This window comes from Tachyglossus aculeatus, chromosome 6 (genome assembly GCF_015852505.1).
Source record: "Tachyglossus aculeatus isolate mTacAcu1 chromosome 6, mTacAcu1.pri, whole genome shotgun sequence".
NCBI classification, from domain to species: Eukaryota; Metazoa; Chordata; class Mammalia; order Monotremata; family Tachyglossidae; genus Tachyglossus; species Tachyglossus aculeatus.
In genome coordinates, this window is record NC_052071.1 from 39,902,728 (window position 1) to 39,925,135 (window position 22,408).

Below are 22,408 nucleotides of genomic sequence, written 5' to 3' on the forward strand. Positions count from 1 at the left end.
CTTCTGCCCTCAGAGAGATGTGTTTGGCTGAAAGGAACATTTGGAGCTCCTCAATCAATCAATGATATTTACTGAGTGCTTACTATGTGCAGAGCACTGTACTAAGCACTCAAGAGAGCACAAAACAACAAGAGTCCTCCAATACATTCCCTTGCTTCCAGGAAGAAGCAGACCTAAGGCATCTAGAGAGGCTCTCCAGAGTTTTCCTTGGATTTCAATGTTTGGTAATTCCAACAATTAACCAGAACACAATCTTCTCCAGCTCATAGCTCCCCTCCTATAGGGGAGGTTGGTTTCTTGTCCTGTCCTCAGTGAAGATGGAGAATACTGTTCACCTTGGAGGATGGCTGGCTCCTTTGTGTTCTCTTTCAGGGTAGAAGTTGGGGAAATTCAAGGGAAGTCTAAGGATGGAGGTGATTCCCAGAGAATGACGGGAGATTGGGATGGAGATGGCAACACCCGTTGCGTGACTTTCAGTGAGCCTCTCCCCTTCTCTGAGCCTCAGTTAATAATAAGAACAGTAATTAACAATAGTAATAATAGTATTTTTTAAGAGCTTACTATGTACCAGGCACTGTACTAAGTGCTAGGGTACTGTACCAACAATAACAACAACAACAATAATAATGATAATACTATTTGTTAACCACTTAGGCAGTAGGGTACTGTACCAACAATAACAACAACAACAATAATAATGATAATGCTATTTCTTAACCACTTACTATGTGCTAGGCACTGTACTAAGTGCTGGGGCATGCTTGTAACAACAAGGACAACAACAATAATGATAATAGTACTTGTGTTATTTGTTAAGCGCTTACCATGTGCCAGGCACTGTACTAAGTGCTGGGGTGGGTACAAGCAAATTGGGTTGGACACAATCCCTGTCCCACTTGGGGCTCACAGTCTTCATCCCCATTTTTACAGATGAGGGAACTGAGGCACAGAGAAGTGAAGTGACTTGCCCAAGGTCACATAGCAGACAGGTGGCAGATATGGGATTAGAATTCATGACCTTCTGACTCCATGCTCTGTCTACTTCTCCAAACTGCCTGGAAGAGACATTCTATTCATTGGTTTGATTTGTGGGTTCTTCAGCTCAGAGACTCAGCTGTTCCTCCGTCCCAGAGAACCATACACTGAGGCCAGGCCACTGCATCTCAGGAATCAATCAATATCAATCGACCGATCAATCATATTTATTGAGCGTTACTGTGTGCAGAGCACTATACTAAGTGCCTGGGAGAGTACCACACCAAAAAATTGGTAGTCGCATCCTTGCCCACTAATGAACTTGTGGTTTAGAGGAAGAGGACAACAGAGGAGCAGAGCAAAGAGAGACAGGTACAGCATGAAACAGGAGGAAGGGTTCTTGTCTAGAAGTACTACGGCCCAGTCAAAAGAGCACAGGACTGGGATCAGGAGACCTGGGTCCTAATCCTGCCTCCACCATTGGCCCTACTGTATGTGAACTTGGGCAGGTCACAAAACGTCTCCGTGCCTCAGTTAATTCATAAGATGAGGATTAAGGACGGCCCCTTAGTCCCATCCCACTTGGGGCTCACAGTCTGTCTGTATCTCCTCCAGTGCTTAGTATAGTGCTTGGCACATATTAAGCATTTAAGGAAAACCAGGGTTATTCTTATTATTTGTGTTGTGAATCCTACCTTCTCCCTCTCCTGAAAGGGTCTGGGTAGGTTTAAGCATATTCAGCCTCTTTATCTCTCCTTGTGCTTTAGGCTTGATAAGGAGTGAATCTTTGTAACCTAATTTTTTGCAGTCATTTCACTTCCAATGACCACATTTCACTTAGTTTCTACCCCCATATTTCATTACCCTTGTTAATTATTTTAAGCTTCCCAAAAAATCTGCCCGCGACTCAGCAATAAAGGTTTAAGCACCTCTAAAGGTGCCCAGTTTCTTACCTACCAAGAGGTTGGTCACTTGGCTACAGATTCCCCATTTCTTGGCTCTTGGATCCCTAAATAACAATAACATATTTGGGGGTCAAAACTGGGGCCACAAGCACAGTTTGGAAAATAAAGAATGTGCGGGAAAAAAACCTTCACTGAGCCAGACAATGTAAAACTAAATAAGAAAATAGATATTGTTTCTTCGGCAGATTTTCTTAGGGTCAGTGCCGAGCCCGCTCCATATGACTTAGGTGGGGAACGGCCAGGTGATTTGAAGAGTTTTCTGGGCCCTGGGGAGGAGTTCTCTGAAGTATTTGCCGACAATTCATTTGAGGAGGACATCACACAAGAGTTGCCTTATTTGCCAGCTTGTGCCTGAAGGGAAAGGGAGAAGCTCTGTTGCACTGGAGGAATGGAAAGATGTTCCAGAGGAAACCCATGAGATCAGACTCTTCCCTTGGGAGAGCACCAGTGAAACCCCTGGAGATCTGGTTCGGAGTAGAGAAGCAGCGAGGCTCGGTGGAAAAAGCACGGGCTTTGGAGTCAGAGTTTGTGGGTTCAAATCCCGGCCCCGCCAACTGTCAGCTGTGTGACTTTGGGCAAGTCACTTAACTTCTCTGGGCCTCAGTTACCTCATCTGTAAAATGAGGATGAGGACTGTGAGCCCCCTGTGGGACAACCTGATCACCTTGTAACCTCCCCAGTGCTTAGAACAGTGCTTTGCACATAGTAAGCACTTAATAAATGCCATTATTATTATTATTATTATCATTAGAGAGGGGTGCCTGGCTTCAGCCCCAACCGCTGAGCCCCAGGGAAGCCAGGCAGGGGCTGGGCCCGGCCAGATTCCACCCAGCCCTCCAAGTCCCCTGCATCTCCCCAGAGGCTCTCCCACCTCAGCAGGCCCAAGCTAGGTCAGAGAGACCAGGAGCAGGGCTAGTAGCCTCTCCTTCTCTCCTCTACCTGGGCCTGTTAATAATAATAATAATAATAATAATAATGATAATAATAATGGCATTTGTTAAGTGCTTCTATGTGCAAAGCACCATTCTAAGCACTGGGGGACACAAGGTGATCAGGTTGTCTCACGTGGGGCTCACCATCTTAATCCCCCTTTTACAGATGAGGTAACTGAGGCACAGAGAAGTTAGGCGACTTGCCCAAAGTCACACATCTGACAAGTGGAGGAGCCGGGATTAGAACCCATGACCTCTGACTCCCAAGCCTGTGCTCTTTCCACTGAGCCATCCACCTGGAGGTACAGGTTGGTCCAGAGCCAGCTTTGGAATTTTGTCAGGAAAAAACTGCTGCCCCTTCTCCACTTTAACACGGTATTGACCGATTGATTCTCTTTCTTCCACCTGAATTCCCCAAACCCAAGGCATTTTTCCGGGGAGGTCAGGTGACTCCCCTGTGGGCTGCTGGAATTTGAAGTTCAGTGGGGACACTGATTTCTTCCTAAATACAAAACTCACCCCAATTCTTAGATTGTGAGCTCCAAGTGGGCAGGGACTGTGTGAGCACTTCACACCGGGATTTAGCACAGCACTAGGCCCATAGCAAATACTCAGAACTACCACAGTAATAATAGTCACTATCAATATCAGCACCAAAGTCAAAATATTTGGAGGGGAATACAAGTGAGGGCCTTTTTGGTACAGGGTCTTCAGACCCACTCCACACCACCCTCTCTGACCTAACCTCTTTCCATTCATTCATTCAATCGTATTTATTGAGCGCTCACTGTGTGCAGAGCACTGTACTAAGCGCTTGGGAAGTACAAGTTGGCAACATATAGAGACGGTCCCTACCCAACAGCGGGCTCACAGTCTAGAAGGGGGTCACACTTGCACACTGGTCACACCTGTACACTGCTAGTCATGACTGAATTAGGTGGGCGCTCTTCAGGTGCAGACCATTGGGATTTCTTGAGCACCTCTTGCATGTTTGTCACCTTTCTTCACAGAGATTCTGGAATTCCTGTATGTAGCCACAGAAAAAAAAGCCTGGAGAAAGGGGAAGATGTCGCTAGCTCGGTTTCATGATCCCGAAACGGAGTGTCATGATCACGCCACAGTCTCTGGGGAATCTTAATCCGGAATCCAGGATTTCTGACTCCAGCCCTGTATTCTCTCCCCTCAACAAAATGCAAAAGGGGCAGTGGCAGAGAAGCAGCGTGACTCAGTGGAAAGAAGCCGGGCTTTGGAGTCAGAGGTCACGGGTTCAAATCTCGGCTCCGCCAGTTGTCATCTGTGTGACTTTGGGCAACTCACTTAACTTCTCTGTGCCTCAGTTACCTCATCTGTAAAATGGGGATTAAGACTGTGAGCCCCACATGGGACAACCTGATCACCTTGTATCCCCCCGGTGCTTAGAACAGCGCTTTGCACATAGTAAGTGCTTAACAAATACCATCATCATTATTATTATTATTAGTGGGTGGATGGTTTTTCCCAAAGCAGCACTGACTAGTGGTTTTCATAGTGTGAAATTGTATTTAACAGTATTTATTGAGCGCTTACTGTATACTGTACTAACCGCTTGGGAGAGTACAATTCACACACCCAGCCCACGATGAGCTTACAGTCTAGAGAAATATGAAATGTTTGTAAAATGGATTGACTCTATTGAGGATCCAACCTACACAAACACATGGATACACTGAGTAGGTCATTGTCTTGAGGTGTCCATCATCATCGGTGGCATTTGTTGAGCGTTTACTGAGTGCTAAACAACGAAGCACTAGAGGGAGTAGAACAGAGGCAAAATAAATGTACCCTGCCCTCAAAGAGCTGACAATCTAAAGGTGGGGGATGATGGACAATTTATTTCGAAACAGTGGGAGCAGGAGGAATAACAAGGATGTAACAAAAAGTTGTACAGATGTCAAGATGAAATTAGCTGAATGAATAGTGGAACATACAGATAAAAATATATACGGATACGTAAGTGCTGAGGACAGAAATACAATACATATGCACTAAGGGGGTGGTGTTGATTTGATGCAACTGGGGTGTTGTGAATGAAGCTGGGAAGGCTCCCTGGAGGAGGCGGTTCCTGCAGCATCTACCATGTTGCTTGACCATTTCCTTGTCTGGAGAGGGGAAGAAGAGAGAAGGGCAGAGCCAGAGGGAGCAGAGGAACATGGATCATTTAAACTGTAAGCTCGCTGTAGTCAGGGAATGTGTCGACCAACTCGCTATATTGTACTCTCCAAGTGCTTAGTACAGTGCTCTGCACACAGTAATAAATAAATAAATGAATTAAAATTGAACTTAATTATAACATTAAAATAATAATACATCAATGAATATGATTGATCGATTGATTATCCTGACTTCCCTTTCTCCCACCCGAGTCCCCATTGTCGGGACTGGTTTTTTAGTGTTTGGATTTTCTTAATTAAGACTCAGGCTGTGGCTCTGAATTGCTGAAGACCCATAAAAGGCAATATCTGGCTTTGACTCAGGCCAGAATACAGGCACAACCTATCCCAACACCAAGTTTAACCCCTCAGCATTAATCAGTCAAACAATCAACAATATGAATTGAGTGCTTACAGGGTAAGGAGCACCGCATGAAGACAGCACAGTCGAACTAGTAGCCATGACCCCTGTCCTCGAGGAGTTTACAATCTTGTTCCAGGGGGAAAAAAGCTCTCAGGGCCCATTGTGGACTCCAAATTCCTCCTGAATTCAATTCCTAGGATCCCTTGGTTATTGCAAGTCAAGTCAATCCATCAGTCAATCAATCAGTGGTATTTACTGAACGCTGATATTTTTGGGTGCGATATTTGTTAAGTGCTTACTCTGGGCCAGACACTGTACTAAGCGCAGGGATAGATATGAGTTAATCAGAATGGGCACAGTCCCTGACCCACGTGGGGCTCGCAGTCTAAATTGCAGAGAGGAGGATTTTATCCCCATTTTTCAGATGAGGTAATCGAGGCACAGAGAATTTAAGTGACTTGCCCAAGGTCACAATGCAGGCAAGTGATAGAACTGGAATTAATAATAATAATAGTAATATTGGTATTTGTTAAGCACTTACTATGTGCCAAGCACTGTTCTAAGTGCTGGGGTAGATATAAAGTAATGAGGTTGTCCCACATGGGGCTCACAGTCTTCATCCCCATTTTACAGATGAGGTCACTGAGGTCCAGAGAAGTGAAGTGACTTGCCCAAGGCCACACAGCAGATGAGTGGCAGAGCCGGGATTAGAACCCACGACCTTCTGACTCCCAGGCACATGCTCTATTCTCTGTGCCATGCTGCTTCTCCAATTAGAACCCAAGTCCTCTTATTTTTGGGTCTGTGCTCTTTCCACTAGGCCATACTGCTTCCCAGTGCTCTTCTTACTGTGAACAGAGCACTATACTGAGCGCTTGGGAAAGTACAATACAATGGAATTGGTAGACAGGATCCCAGCCCACAAAGAGCTTACAGTCTAGAGGGGGAAAGAGACATTAAACTAAATTACAGACAGGGGAAATGCCAGGTTGTAAGGATGTAAACTTAAGTGCTATAGCTCACAACCATCCTTGGAGAGTTGTGTACAAAAGTTCCACACAGGAAACTTCGGTTAGTAAAAGACACATTTTAAAAAGATGAAACATCAATGCCCTTGACAGAAAACATACTATCCCAAACCATAAAATATTTACAATCAAATTCAATTTGAAATTGTTTGATGATAAAACCCAAGCCTAAATAAAAACAAAATGTAAATGGCATAGAGGAAATTCAACCTACCATTCAGTTTAAATAGGGAGAGAATAATAATAATAATAATAATAATAATGGTATTTGTTAAGCGCTATGTGCCAAGCACTGTTCTAAGCACTGGGGTAGATACAAGGTAATCAAGATGTCCCATGTGGGGCTCACAATCTTCATCCCCATTTTCCAGATGAGGTAACTGAGGCACAGAGAAGTGTAGTGACACCATTTGGTCGACTCAGACAGATAAGGTCTTATATTTCCTATATGGCACATTGGTTTCACTGTCAAAACTTCTATGTTTAATTGATGAGAGCATGAATGGAAATTAATTCAAACATACTGGATAAATATGGAAAGGACCAATCACGTTCATAAAACATTGTTTATGCTCTAGTAACTTGGAACAAGGAGAAAGAACTTTCAAAGGGTAGTCAAAACGTTTCGCTATGGTCAGGGTAAGATTTAAAGACCTGTATGGTCTAATCATTTTTTTTTCTAAAGATTTCCTTATTGCTCCCCCTCTAGACTGTAAGCTCTCTGAGGGCAGGGAATGTGTCTAGGAACTCTGCTGAATTGTACTCTTCCAAGTGCTAAGTACAGTGCTCTGCACATAGTGAGCACTCGATAAATACCATTGATGGTGATGATGATGGTCAGAGAAAATAATATGGTATTAATGTACTGAATGTAGAAACTAGGTCCAATCATGTACTCTGAATATTGCCTAGAACAAATGATAAATAATCATAATAGTAATAGTATTTGTTAGGCTTTTACTATTTGCCGATCACTGTATAAAGTGGTGGGGTGATTATAAGGTAATCAAGTAGGACACAGTCCTTGCCCCACATGGTGATCACAATCTAAGAGGGAGGGAGAACACGTATCTTTTATTCCCATTTTATGGATGAGGAAACTGCGGCCCAGAGAAATGAAGTGACTTGCCCAAGGTCACATAGCGGAAAAGTGGCAGAACTTTTCCCAAGCCCGTGCTTTTTCTATTGCGCCACACTGCTTCTTGTGTTGTACTCTCCCAAGCGCTTAATAAAATGCTCTGCATACAGTAAATGCTCAAAAAATACCACTGATTGGTTGATTGATTGAGTCCAAGTTGCGGGAGAAGTGTAAGAGAGAGGAAGGAGGTAGGAAAGTTGAGAGCAAGGTAATGATTATGGTATTTGTTAAGTACTTACTATGTGCCAAGCGCTGTACTGAGCACTGAGGAAAATACATGATAATCAAACTGGATACAGTTCTTATCCCAAACGGGGCTCAGGGTGTAAGGAGGGAGGACAGGTATTGAAGTGGAAGAGCTGGGACTAGAACCCAAGTCTCAATCCATCAATCGGTGGCATTTATTTATTTATTTTACTTGTACATATCTATTCTATTTATTTTATTTTGTTAGTATATTTGGTTTTGTTCTCTGTCTCCCCCTTTTAGACTATGAGCCCACTGTTGGGTAGGGACTGTCTCTATATGTTGCCAACTTGTACTTCCCAAGCGCTTAGTACAGTGCTCTGCACACAGTAAGCGCTCAATAAATACGATTGATGATGATGATGATGATGATTTATTGAGTGTTAACTGTGTGTGGACTTAAGCGAGTACTTGTCTCCTGACTCTGAGGTCAGTGCTCTTAGCACAAGGCCACCCCGCTTCTTGATCATTAGTAAGGCCTTCATAGACAAACCCAATGATGTGGAAAATGTCATGCTATCGCATCCCAGATACAGCTGATTCTGAGAAATGAAGTCCCCAGTAGAAAATTGCAGCAGGGCAGATCTAGTTCGCATTATCTGGGGGTGGGAGGGGCAGAAGTGGGGTTCAGTCCCTATGTTGAAAGCAAAGACCTTCATGGTTCCACCGGCAGACTAGCCAAATTCTGCCCTGAAATTAGCCCATCTCTGGGGAAGAGGGACTGATGGACATGGGGTGGAGTTGAAACTCTCAATTCAGGCCTTTGAAGGCCTAAAAGAAAAGTCTGTTTCCAGACCCCAGTAGCACCCTCGACGGCTCAGCCTCACAAAGCAGGCTGAGAAGCAGCATGGTGGAGTGGATAGAGCTCGCACCTGGGAGCCAGAAGGTCACGTATTCTAATCCTGGCTCCATTACCTGTCTGCTGTGTGACCTTGGGCAGTCATTTCCATTTCTCTGTGCCTCAGTTCCTTCATCTGTAAAGTGGGGATTGAAACTGTGAGTCTCACGTGCGACAAGGGACTGTATCCGATGTGATTTGCTTGTATCCACCCCAGAGCTTAGTACAATTCCTGGCACATAGTAAGTGCGTAACAAATATCATAACTATCAATCAATCATATTTATTGAGCGCTTACTGTGTGCAGAGCACTGTACTAAGCACTTGGGAAGTACAAGTTGGCAACATATAGAGACGGTCCCTACCCAACAGTGGGCTCACAGTCTAGAAGAACTATTATTATTAAAGCAGCCCAGGAAGGAGCTGTAGGGACCAGCCTGCTCTCAACTGCATGATTTGCCAGGTAAAAGGCCTGTACTCCCATTCCCTTCTGCATCGCCCTGATTTTCTCCCTTTAATAATGATGGCAGTCATTAAGCATTTACTATGTGCAAAGCATTGTTCTAAGCACTGGGGAGGGTACGAGGTGATCAGGTTTTCCCACGGGGGGCTCACAGTCTTAATGCCCATTTTACGGATGAGGGAACTGAGGCAAAGGGAAGTTAAATGACTTGCCCAGAGTCACACAGCTGATAACTGGCGGAGCAGGGATTTGAACCCATGACCTCCGACTCCAAAGCCCGTGCTCTTTTCCACTGAGCCATGCTGCGTCTCTATTATTTTATTATTTATTCCCCCCTCCCAGCCCCACAGTATTTCTATACATATCTGTAATTTATTTATTTATATTAATATCTGCCGCCCCCCTATAGACTATAAGCTTGTTGTGGCCAGGGAATGTGTCTGTTGTTGTGTTGACCTCTCCCAAGCACTTAGCACTGTGCTCTGCACACAGTACATGCTCGATAAATATGATTAACTGACTGACTATTAGAATTCCACCCTCCGCCCCTACCTGCCCGGCTCCTTCTCCGCCACCCTACGTCCTCGCGTTGCTGTCTTTAATCATCCGGATCAACTCCGCCCCGGGAAAATCCATAATTACCACTCCCCAGCGGATGGTTGGGTCCGACCTGCTTTTCAGGTATTGATAGAGGCAGGTGTTGATGAACCGAGCGAGCTTCTCCGGGGTGGTGAACAAGCCATTCCCAGAGCAGAAGGTCAGATACATCTTCTTGCGGTCCCCGCTGACCGCCGCCTCCAAGTGGGCCTCCACGTTGGCCCACTTGTTGGTCTGGGACAGGACTTTCCACCGGTCGCCGACATTCAGATGCTCATAGGGGATGCCCAGCTTTTCGCTTTCTATCTCTTCCAGGATGACGATCTTGCCCCGGGCCTGGCCCAAGGTTGGGATGGCTTCAAAATGCCAGGTCCTCCCTTGGCCCTCTTGGTCGAGGTAGCGCTTGAAGCGCTCCGTGAAGCCCGAGCTGCCGAAGAACGCGTACTCCTCCTTCACCCGCATGAGCACAGCCTCCCGGGGGTGCCGGTCGAGGAAGGCGAAGGTGGTGTCCAGTACGCTCCTGAAGTCCGCCTGCTGGAAGGTGTTCACGTGGTAAATGAAGAACTCCCCATCCCTGAGCTTGCAGCGGACGTCCACGAAGCGGATCCCGGCCTCGTACTGCCTCTCCAGGGGGAGGCTCTGGCACTGGAGCCGGCTGCCTCCGAACATGCTCAAGGAGTCGTGCGTCCCGGGGACGGAGAGGTCGGACAGGGAGAGGTCGTCCGAGAGGGCCGCCATCCAATCCGACCAGTTGGCCGCTGGGGTGTCGGTGTTGTCAAACTCTTCGCACTGGTGTTTTTCCATGATGAGGTTCTCCCTTAGTCAATCCCTACCTGAGGGAGGAGAAGGGCCCCTGGAATTAGGAGAAGGGTCCCTGGAATTAAACACCGCCCTGGATCCTATGAAAGACGGCTCGCTTCCTTCCATCCATGCTGTTGGAGAGGCCCAGATTTGGATCCTCCCACTGCAGTTCTGGCCAGTTTCTCCAGCTCTCCCAGAGGTACCTCCTGAAGAATGAGAGAGTCCAACCTGGTTATCATAGCACAGTGCTTGGCACATAGTGAGTGTTTAACAGTTACCACTATTACTATGATCCCTCCTGAGACTTTAGGTACAACTTCCGAGAGGTTTCGCAGTTTCAAATCCCCTCCTAGGATCCAGTTGGAGTTAACTCCTTAATGATTTCACAAGACCTGCCTCGCAACCAGTCCCAGATCTAACTACGGGCTAAATGTGGGTTAACTATAACTGTATTCGTCCTCTGCTCGGTTGCCCCTTTCTTAGGTATTTGGATTCACTAGAATCTTCCTCTGATTGCCTTTTCATCCACCTAGCTTCTTCTTCCTCCTCATCAGATCCTTGCAAATAAAGCCAGCTCTTTCTGGGGAGCATATGGTGGTGCCGTATGATTCAAGTGCTGTGCCAGCAATTAAATTTAGCAATCCAACTGGTCATCCTTTGTATATCACTCAGGATGACACCCGCTGAGGGGGACTATTTATAAGTTGGAAATTTTGAAGTCCTGAACTCCAGAGCCTTGGATTGGGCAATCCTACATCAATCCATCAGTGGTATTTATTGAGCGCTTGCTGTGTGCAGACTACTGTAATAATAATAATAATAATGATAATGACGGCATTTACAAAGCACTTACTATGTGCAAAGCACTGTTCTACGCGCTAGAATAAGCATGTGGGAGACTATCATACAACAGAGTTTAAAGACATTTTCCCGGCCCACCACAAACTTACGGTCTCTTAGGAGTCAGAAAGTCATGGGTTCTAATTGATTGATTCTAATCCCAGCTCATTCATTCATTCATTCAATTGTATTTATTGAGTGCTGACTGTGTGCAGAGCACTGTACTAAGCGCTTGGGAAGTACAAGTCGGCAACATATAGAGACGGTCCCTACCCAACAACGGCCCACTGTCTAGAAGAGGATGACAGACAACAAAACAAAACATGTAGACAGGTGTCAAAATCGTCAGAACAAATAGAATTAAAGCTATATGCGCATCATTAACAAAATAAATAGAATAGTAAATATGTACAAGTAAAATAAATAGAATAATAAATCTATACAAATATATACAAGTGTTCTGGGGAGGGGAAGGAGGTAGGGTAGGGGGATGGGGAGGAGGAGAGGAAAAAGGGGGGGCTCAGTCTGGGAAGGCCTCCTGGAGGAGGTGAACTCTCAGTAGGGCTTTGAAAGGAGGAAGAGAGCTAGCTTGGCGGCTGTGTGGAGGAAGGGCATTTCAGGCCAGGGGAAGGATGTGGGCCAGGGGTCGACGGCGGGACAGGCGAGAATGAGGTACAGTGAGGAGGTCAGCGGCAGAGGAGTGGAGGGTGCAGGCTGGGATGTAGAAGCAGAGAAGGGAGGTGAGGTAGGAGAGGGCGAGGTGATGGACAGCCTTGAAGCCAAGAGTCTGCTGTGTGACCTTGGGCAAGTCACTTCACTTCTCTGTGCCTCACTTACCTCATCTATAAAATGGGGATTAAGACTGTGAGCCCCACGTGGGACAGGGACTGTGTCCAACCTGATTTGCTTGTATGCACCTCAGCATACAGTACAGTGCTTGGCACATAATAAGTGCTTAACAAATACCATTACTATTGGCATCTCATCCTAGGCAGGGACTACAGTCAATTAATCAATTATTGGTACTTACTTAACCCTTACTGTGTGCAGAGCACTTGGGAGAATCAATCAATCAATCAATCGTATTTATTGAGAACTTACTGTGTGCAGAGCACTGTACTAAGCGCTTACTGCGATATAACAATATGACAGACACACTCCCGGCCCAAAATGAGCTTACAGTTTGAAGTGGGAGGGAGTGGGGAATCCTTCATTCATTCAATCATATTTATTGAGCGCTTACTGTATGTAGAGCACTGTACTAAGCACTTGGAAAGTACAATTCGGCAACAGATAGAGACAATCCCTACCCAACATCGGGCTCGCAGTCTAGAATCCTTCAAGTCTCCAGCCCAGGGCCTTGTTGAAAATAAGATGATGTACTCACCTTACCGAAGATTCTTCTTTCCTCCCCTCCACGATCCCCACATGCTTTATAGAGCTCCACCCCGGGGGTGGCATTAGGCACAAAGGAGGAGTCAGAGCCTAGTGACCACGAGGCCAATATCCTGCTCTTTGATTCATGCGTGGAAATCATCTTGGTCCTCTTGGGGGAAGGAGAGAAGCAAGTTGAGGTGGAAAGGATAATAAAATGATAAGGTCAGAAAAAAAAGTCCGTTTGGAGGCATCAACGAGGAAAGGACAGTGTGGAGAATAACAAGTCCATTAAAGGGACAAGGGTTGTAATTTTAGTTTCCAAACCAAGGGGTCCAATAAACTGCTTCACCTCACTGTGTTTCAGTTTTCTTTCAAGGACAATGGTGGGTAATAACACTCCCCTAAAGATTGGAAACTCGTTGTGAGAAGGGAATGCGTCTACCAACTCTGTTGTATTGTGCTCTCCCAAGTGTTTAGTACAGTGCTCTGCACACAGTAAGTGCTCAATAAATATCACTGATTCCCTCAGAGAGGGGTGGTGAGTCTAGGGGACATTATCAGATGGGGGAGGATAGTCCATTATCCTACTACCTGCAGTATCCTTGCTAAGGAGACTAAGCATGAGCTTGGGAGTCAGAAAGACCTGGGTTCTAATCTCGGCCCTGACATGTATGTGCTGTGTGACCTAGGGCAAGTCACCTCACTTCTCTGGCCCTCAATTCCCTCATCTGTAAAATGGGGATTAAGACTGAGTCCCAAGTGGGACAGGGACTGTGTCCAACCTGATTTGCTTGCATCCACCCCCACGCTTAGTACAGTGACTGGCACATAATAAACACTTAACAAATACCACAATGATTATTACCCCATGCTCCTCATGCTACTACCTGCTATATCCTCATTCCTTTCCTTGCTCCAGCTATGTGTAATAATTTATGTCTTCCTGTGTCTGTGTCCTCTGTTAGATTTTAAGCCCCCTGAGGACCGGCACTACTATTATTGCTTCTGGTGTACTCAACCTTCTGCACATAGTAGGTACCCAATAAATACCACTGACCGAATGAGAGTTTTAGAAAGAGCTTCAGGTAGAGATACCTTTAAAGACTGAACTACAACTTGGAAATGCTTCTAGTTTTCGGCAGTCAGGCTGAACAGTATCCATAGGACTGTTTTTGTGGTTATGTATTTTGTGCTAGGATTGTTGCTGACCATTTTAGATGGTATACTCCTTGGGGAACTTCAGATTAATCTCTGTGTATTCTTCCCAAGTGCCCTGGAACAAGCCATGCACACAGCTCGAACCTAGTTAACTGATAATGGATGAGGAGGTGAAATGGGAGTAACAGGCACTATTATTTTATGACGGCTGTTAAGCACTTACTACTTGTCCAGTTCTGTACTTTGCACTGGGTAGAGACAAGACAGTGAGGGTGGACATAGTCTCTGTCCCACGATTCATTCATTCAATCGTATTTACTGAGCATTTACTGTGTGCAGAGCACTGTACTAAGCACTTGGGAAGTACAAGTTGGCAACCTATATAGACGGCCCCTACCCAACAGCGGGCTCACAGTCTAGAAGGGGGAGATGGACGACAAAACAAAACACATTAACAAAAAATAAATAGAATAAATATGTACAAGTAAAATAGAGTAATAAATATGTACAAACATATATACATATATTTCCTTCTGCATCTGTCCCCTCCCAGAGCCGGGGCAGCCCTCGGGGGTGGGGGGCAGGTGAAGGGGGCACATCAGACCCCGGGCGCTTGAACGGGGGGCCTAAACGATGCCGCTACTGCCGCTGCTACCTTGGGAGGAATCTGGATCCTGAACAAGGGGCAAGGGACGTGACAGGATGGGGAGAGCCAGATGGAGATGGAGAGAAGAAGAGAGGGACATGGAGAGGATGAGGGAGGGAAAGAGAGTAAAAGAGGGAGAGAGGAAGAGGGAGAGGAGGAGAGGGAGAAGAGAGAGACATGGAAGGGGAGGAAAGGAAGGGGGGGGAGACAAGGAGACAGAGAGGATGAGGGAGAAGAAGAGAGAGGATGAAGGAGAAGAAGAGGGAGAGAGTGGATGAGGGAGGGAAAGAGAGAGAAGGAGTGGGGAGAGAGAGAGGGAGAGAGGGAGGGAGACAGAAAGAGCAAAGGAGTGGGGGAGACAGAGAGAGGAAGGGAGGAGAGAGAGAAGAGAGAGGCATTGGGAGAGGGAGAGGGAATGGGAGAGAAGAGAAGGACTGAGAGAGGGAAAGGAAAAGACAGAAGGGAAGAGGGAGAGAAGAGAGGGACAGAGAGAGGGAGGGAGAAGGAGAGGAAGAGAGGGAGAAGGAGAGGAAGACAGGGAGAGAAGAGAGGGACAGAGAGAGGAAGAGAGGGGAGAGGAAGAGGGAGAGAAGAGAGGGACATCGAGAGAGTGAGGAAGAGAGAGAGAAGAAGAGGAAGAGAGGGGAGAGAAGAGAGGGACAGAGAGGGAGGGAGGAGAGGAAGAAAGGGAGAGGAAGGGGGAGAGAAGAGAGAGACATAGGGAGAAAGAGAGAGGAAGAGGGGGGAGAAGAGAGGGAAAGAGAAAGGGAGGGAGGAGAGGAAGACAGGGAGAGGAAGAGGGAGAGAAGAGAGTGACATAGGGAGAGAGAGGAAGAGGGTGGGAGAAGGGGAGATGGAGAAAGGGGGAGAGGAAGGAGAGAGGGAAGAAGAAAGAGGGGGCAGGACAAAGAGAGAGGGAGGAATAGGGAGGGAGAGAGAGAGAGGGCGAGGAAAGGGGGAGATAAAAAGGGAGAGGGAGGAAGAAAGAGAGGGAGAGGAAGGAAGAGTGGGAGAGAAACCCCCCCCAAGGCTGTGTCCAACCCAATTATCCCGAATCTCCCCCCCAGCCCCCAGCGCTCAGTACAGTGCCTCACACACAGACAGCGCCGGACAAAATGCTGACACCACAAGGGGCTTACAGTCTAAATCTCCATTTTACAGATGAGGTAACGGAGCTACTGAGAAGTTAGGTGACTTGCCCAAGGTCACACAGCAGAAAAGGGGAGAAACCGGGATTAAAGCCCAAGTCCTTCTGATTCCCAGACCCGTGCTCAAGGAGGCCACACTGCCTCTTGACTCAGCCAAGACATCCTTCTAGAAGATGGCCCAGTATTGCATGAGTTGGGTGCAGTCTGAAACAAAAGGAATGTTTGACTTTTTAGAGTAGAGAGTGTTTTGGCTAACTTGGAGGTAGATATGGGGGTTGAGGAAGGTGGGCGGGGGGGGTTCTTTGTCTGGGCCACTTTCTGTGGAAAGGTGTAAAATGAACACACTCATGGTAGCTGCAGTTGCAGCTTCTCACAAGGAGAATGAGATGGGTAGGGTGCTCTAACCAGATCTGATTCTGAACAGCTGTGGGGGTTAGCTTTGGAACTCTGCTCATTTAATTCTAAAAAGAAGACAGAAGAAGTCATGAGAAAGGTTGAGTGAGGTATGACTGCTAATTATCATTATTATTACTATTATAAAAAATCATAATAATAATAGTAATAGTGGTACTCGTTAAGTACTTATGCACCAAGCACCGTTCTAAGCTCTGAGGTAGATACAAGATAATTGCACTGGACACTGTCCCTGTCTTACATAGGGCTCACAAACTAAGCATAGGGAGTAGGCTTTAATCCCCATTTTTCACCTGAGGAAACTGAGGTATTGAGAAGTTAAGTGTCTTGCATCAGTAGATACTCAATGTTACCCAAGGTCACACAGCAGGTAAGTAGTAGAACCGGGATTAGAACCCAGGTCCTCTGGCTCCAAGGCCTGTGCTCTTTCCATTAGACCACACTTGTTCCTGGGGAGGCCTCTGCTGCCACTACTTGACTTGGAGCTATTAGGGACACTTTGAGAAGCGATGGTTTTCTTCTCTGATCTGGTAGCTGGGCATATACACTATGGGCCTTCAATTTTTTTCCTTCCCAGAGATGTGGGTGGACTTAAAAGAAAAAATTGATATCTCTGATATCTCTTGGCTGAGTAGTGGAGAGGGCTATTGTCTCTGCATCAAACTTTCATGGACTTCTAATTTACAGCAGTGCTCCCTCCTTCAGTTTCCCCATAAATGAAACTAATGCACCTAATGTAACCTGAGGAAACTGATGAGACGAAGTTTCTAAAGCCCTTAGAGATAATCAGAGAAAGGCATTTGGTAAGGGAGAAGGTTTGACCCACCACACTTCAGGTTTAAAACAAAGGCTCCTGAAAGAAACAGAAAAACAGAGCTAAAGGAGAAGAGGAAGAAGGGGGATAGTCTGGGAGGAGAGAGGTGCCATTCTTTTCCACCATTTCATCAGATAAGAAATTATCTCTACTCAGTATTAAACAAAACTAACCTACATTGCTCCAGGGTGTATTACGAGGTCCTTTGTTACAAAGTTACAGCATCACACTTTCAACCGTGGCTGTCTGATCAAGATGTAGAAAGCAGTCTGTGATTTGGAGTCTATTTTTGTTTAGAAAACTGGATATTTAGGAAACTATTTTCATTTTGGAGAAGCAGCGTGGCACAGTGGAAAGAGCACGGGCTTTGGAGTCAGAGGTCATGGGTTCAAATCCCGACTCCGCCAACTGTCAGCTGTGTGACTTTGGGCAAGTCACTTAACTTTTATGTGCCTCAGTTACCTCATCTGGAAAATGGTGATCAAGACTGTGAGCCCCCCGTGGGACAACCTGATCACCTTGTAACCTCCCCAGCGCTTAGAACAGTGCTTTGCACATAGTAAGTGCTTAACAAATACCATTATTATTATTATTATTTTACCCAAAATTCTTTCCCCTTCATGGATGGTTGAATTTCACAAGCAACAACTTTTTTGATCTTCAACCGAAAGGAAAAATTCCTGTTCAAAAGAATTCTTAACCAAGAAAACTGAAACCCTGAGCAGCTGCTCTTAACTTAAATCAGTCAGAAGCAGATGGGACATCTATCTCTGATTCCACTTTATTTCCAACCATTCGGGTGATACCTTTCCAATCAGTTCTATTTTGTCCAGGCATCTGGTGCTGTAGGATTCTTTTCTTTTTTTCTGTGAGGGGCAGCTGGGTCAGGGCACTGCCCCCTCCTCTGTAGTGAGCTAACTTGAAGCCTTACTAAAATCACATCTCGTCCAAAAGGCTTTCTCCAACTAAGTCCTCATTTCCTCTACTCCCTCTCCCTTCTGTGCTGCCTTTGCATCTGAATCCTTGGATTAATCACCCCACCCGCAGCCCCACAACACTTATATAACATATTCACAATTTATTTATTTATATTAACGTCTATCTCTCCCTCTACACTGTAAGCTTCTTGTGGGCAGGGAACGTGCCTACCAACTCTTGTTATATTGTACTCTCCCAAGCTCCTAGCACAGTGCTCTGAACAAAGTGCTCAATAAATACAACTGATTGATTGATTTCACTTTGGTGATGATTAACGTCCTGCTATTCAAGGAATCGGACAAAATGCCACACAAGTGAAGCTAGCTAGTTGTGTCTCATTTCTAAACTAATCCTTTGGGACACCTTGAATAATCTTCATGTGGGCTGATCACAAGAAACCAAGGACAGGAATACCACTGCAGGTGAAAAGAAATCCAGGTACAGGACGATTGGTCTCACCTGTTGTGATAGCAGAGATCCCGTAAAGATAAGCTCATTTTTATTTCTCTGATCCATTCAGTATAAGGCCTGAAGGGGCCAGAGTAAACTGAGATATTCTTCCATTTGTCTTAAGGATGTATGAAGTCATCGCCTTTAGCAGGCTTGACATTATCCTACAACTTGATGAGGATGTTGAAGAAGAAGGCTTCAATCTGTGCCTAGGTTAAATCACCCCACTGTCTCTCTTTCTTTCCCCTCTCACTTCCAACCCCTGCTAATCATCCACTTCTCTCTTAATGATCTGGTCCCACTCCTTTTTAAAGTAAAGACTTAACAGCACTGTTCTGTTAGTGAAAAACACCCCCCAATGCACTTTTAGCTCTCCTCCCTCCTCTCAAGTGCTCCTCCGGCCACCTGTGCTTCTGACCCCATTCCCTCTCATCTCATGAAATCTCTCGCTCCGTCCCTTCTCCCCTCCTTAACTTCCATCTTCAACCGCTCACTCTCCACTGGTTCCTTCCCCTCTGCCTTCAAACATGCCCATGTCTCTCCCATCCTAAAAAAACCCTCTCTTGACCCCACCTCACGTTCTAGTTATCGCCCCATCTCCCTCCTACCATTCCTTTCCAAACTCCTTGAACGAGTCGTCTACACACGCTGCCTTGAATTCCTCAACACCAACTCTTCCTCGACCCCCTCCAGTCTGGCTTCCGTCCCCTACATTCCACGGAAACTGCCCTCTCAAAAGTCACCAATGACCTCCTGCTTGCCAAATCCAACGGCTCATACTCTATCCTAATCCTCCTCGACCTCTCAGCTGCCTTTGACACTGTGGACCACCCCCTTCTCCTCAACACGCTATCCAACCTAGGCTTCACAGACTCCATCCTCTCCTGGTTCTCCTATTATCTCTCCGGTTGTTCATTCTCAGTCTCTTTTGCAGGCTCCTCCTCCCCCTCCCATCCACTTACTGTGGGGATTCCTCAAGGTTCAGTTCTTGGTCCCCTTCTGTTCTCGATCTACATGCACTCCCTTGGTGACCTCATTCACTCCCACGGCTTCAGCTATCATCTCTACGCTGATGACACCCAAATCTACATCTCTGCCCCTGCTCTCTCCCCCTCCCTCCAGGCTCGCATCTCCTCCTGCCTTCAGGACATCTCCATCTGGATGTCTGCCCGCCACCTAAAACTCAACATGTCGAAGACTGAACTCCTTGTCTTCCCTCCCAAACCCTGCCCTCTCCCTGACTTTCCCATCACTGTTGACGGCACTACCATCCTTCCCGTCTCACAAGCCCGCAACCTTGGTGTCATCCTCGACTCCGCTCTCTTGTTCACCCCTCACATCCAAGCCGTCACCAAAACCTGCCGGTCTCAGCTCCACAACATTGCCAAGATCCGCCCTTTCCTTTCCATCCAAACTGCTACCCTGCTCGTTCAAGCTCTCATCCTATCCTGTCTGGACTACTGCATCAGCCTTTTCTCTGATCTCCCATCCTCGTGTCTCTCCCCACTTCAATCCATACTTCACGCTGCTGCCCAGATTGTCTTTGTCCAGAAACGCTCTGGGCATGTTACTCCCCTCCTCAAAAATCTCCAGTGGCTACCAATCAATCTGCACATCAGGCAGAAACTCCTCACCCTGGGCTTCAAGGCTGTCCATCACCTCGCCCCATCCTACCTCACCTCCCTTCTCTTCTTCTACAGCCCAGCCCGCACCCTCTGCTCCTCTGCCGCTAACCTCCTCACCGTTAGGCCTCGTTCTCGCCTGTCCCACCATCGACCCCCGGCCCACATCCTCCCCCGGGCCTGGAATGCCCTCCCTCTGCCCATCTGCCAAGCTAGCTCTCTTCCTCCCTTCAAGGCCCTACTGAGAGCTCACCTCCTCCAGGAGGCCTTCCCAGACTGACCCCCCTCCTTCCTCTCCCCCTCAACCCCCTCTCTATCCCCACCACCTTACCTCCTTCCCTTCCCCACAGCACATGTATATATGTATATATGTTTGTACGTATTTATTACTCTATTTATTTATTTATTTTACTTGTACATATCTATTCTATTTATTTTACTTTGTTAATATGTTTTGTTTTGTTCTCGGTCTCCCCCTTCTAGACTGTGAGCCCACTGTTGGGTAGGGACCATCTCTATATGTTGCCAATTTGTACTTCCCAAGTGCTTAGTACAGTGCTCTGCATACAGTAAGCGCTCAATAAATACGATTGATTGATTGATTTTAAAAAATGGTATTTGGTACGTCCTTACTATGTGGCAGGCACAGTTCTAAAGGGCTGGGGTGGATATAAACTAATAAGGTTGGTCCATTTCCCACATGGGGCCCACAGTCTTAATCCCCATTTTACAGATGAGGTAACTGAGGCACAGAGAAGCAAAGTGATGTGTCCAAAGTCACACAGCAGACAAGTGGCGGAGCCCAAGAATTCTGCAATAGCATTACAAATATTTAAGGTTCAGTGCAGTTCAACCGAAGAACAAGCTCAATACTGCTGATTGGTTTTCCATGATTTTGAAACAGGCTCTCTGAGCCCACGGACTGATTTATAAGATCTATTGACTCCCTACCAGCTGGAAGCAGTGGCAGAACCCCTAGCAGATAGACAAGGAACAAGATGAGAATGGACCACGTGGATATTTCCCGGAACTTTCTTCCCTCTCTAACGAGAAATAGACATTCAGAAGCTCCAGATATCGATCCGTTCAGGCCGTGGAGTCTGTTCTCCTAGACATGACACCCTTTCAGGCAGTCTCCTACTCCTGCGTGACCCAAGGCCCGGAGACAGAAGACGCAGCTGATAGAATGAATCATTAAAAAGCAGCAACATCCTCCCTCCAGCCTCGCCCCCGGCCTGTTAGGGATTACTGGAGCGTGAACCAGAGCCATGACTGTCCTGTCATCAGCTCGTTGGCAGGAAAAAAAAATAATAAAGAGTCAGCCTAAGTGGACAGACCTTGTGACATGTCCATGGAGGCCGCTGTGATGTACATCTCCACAATTTATTTATATTGTCTCCCCTTGTAGACTGTAAGCTTCCAGTGGGCAGGGATCGTGCCTACCAACACTTTAATATTGTGCTCTCCCAAGCGCTTAGTATAGTGCTCCGCACACAGTATGCGTTCAATAAATACCATTGATTGATTGATTAGGATGGATTAGTCTCCTTCCACCCCCACCTCCCCCGGAACGCATGCGCAGTGACACTGGTGATGAATGCGATCGCGAAACGAGATGTGGGAATAATAATAATGACATTTATTAAGCGCTTACTATGTGCAAAGCACTGTTCTAAGCGCTGGGGAGGTTACAAGGTGATCAGGTTGTCCCACTGGGGGTTCACAGTCTTAATATGGGAATAATAATAATAACATTTATTACTATTACTAGTAATAGTATTACTAGTAGTACTAGTATTACTATTACTATTATTTATTATTAATAAATAATGACATTTATTACTATTTATTATGCTTACTATGTTCAAAGCACTGTTCTAAGCGCTGGGGAGGTTACAAGGTGATCAGGTTGTCTCACGGGGGGTTCACAGTTTTAATCCCCATTTTATAGACGAGGTAACTGAGGCCCAGAGAAGTGAAGTGACTTGCCCAAAGTCACACAGCTGACAGTTGGTGGAGCGGGAGTGGAAACCCCCATCAACTGGGTAGAGGGGTGGCTTCCAGGAACCCCTGGCCCAGGTTCCAGCTGTTTCAGCTCTGGGTTCAATTCCTTCGTTCAATCGTATTTACTGAGCGCTTCCTGTGTGCAAAGCACTGTACGAAGTGCTTGGGAGAGTTCTCTAGAATAACGAATAGTCACATTCCTGCTCACAGTCTAGGCGTGGTGGATAGAGCGCGGGCCTGGGATGTCAGAAGGTCCTGGGTTCTAATCCCCATTCCACCACTTGTCTGCTGTGTGATTTTGGACAAGTCACTTAACTTCTCTGTACTTCAGTTACCTCATCTGCAAAATGGGGAATGAGACTGTGAGCCCCACCCGGGACAGGGACTGTGTCCAACTCGATTTGCTCGTATCCACCCCAGC

The 22,408-nt window shown here is 46.4% G+C and overlaps 1 protein-coding gene across 1 annotated transcript; it reads right to left on the minus strand.

The window, feature by feature from the left end:
- Positions 1-9,714: 9,714 nt before the first annotated feature.
- Positions 9,715-10,539, minus strand: LOC119929563 (1-phosphatidylinositol phosphodiesterase-like). The gene has a single exon (XM_038747735.1). It carries the CDS (start codon positions 10,537-10,539, stop codon positions 9,715-9,717), a length of 825 nt encoding a protein of 274 aa, XP_038603663.1.
- Positions 10,540-22,408: the final 11,869 nt, after the last annotated feature.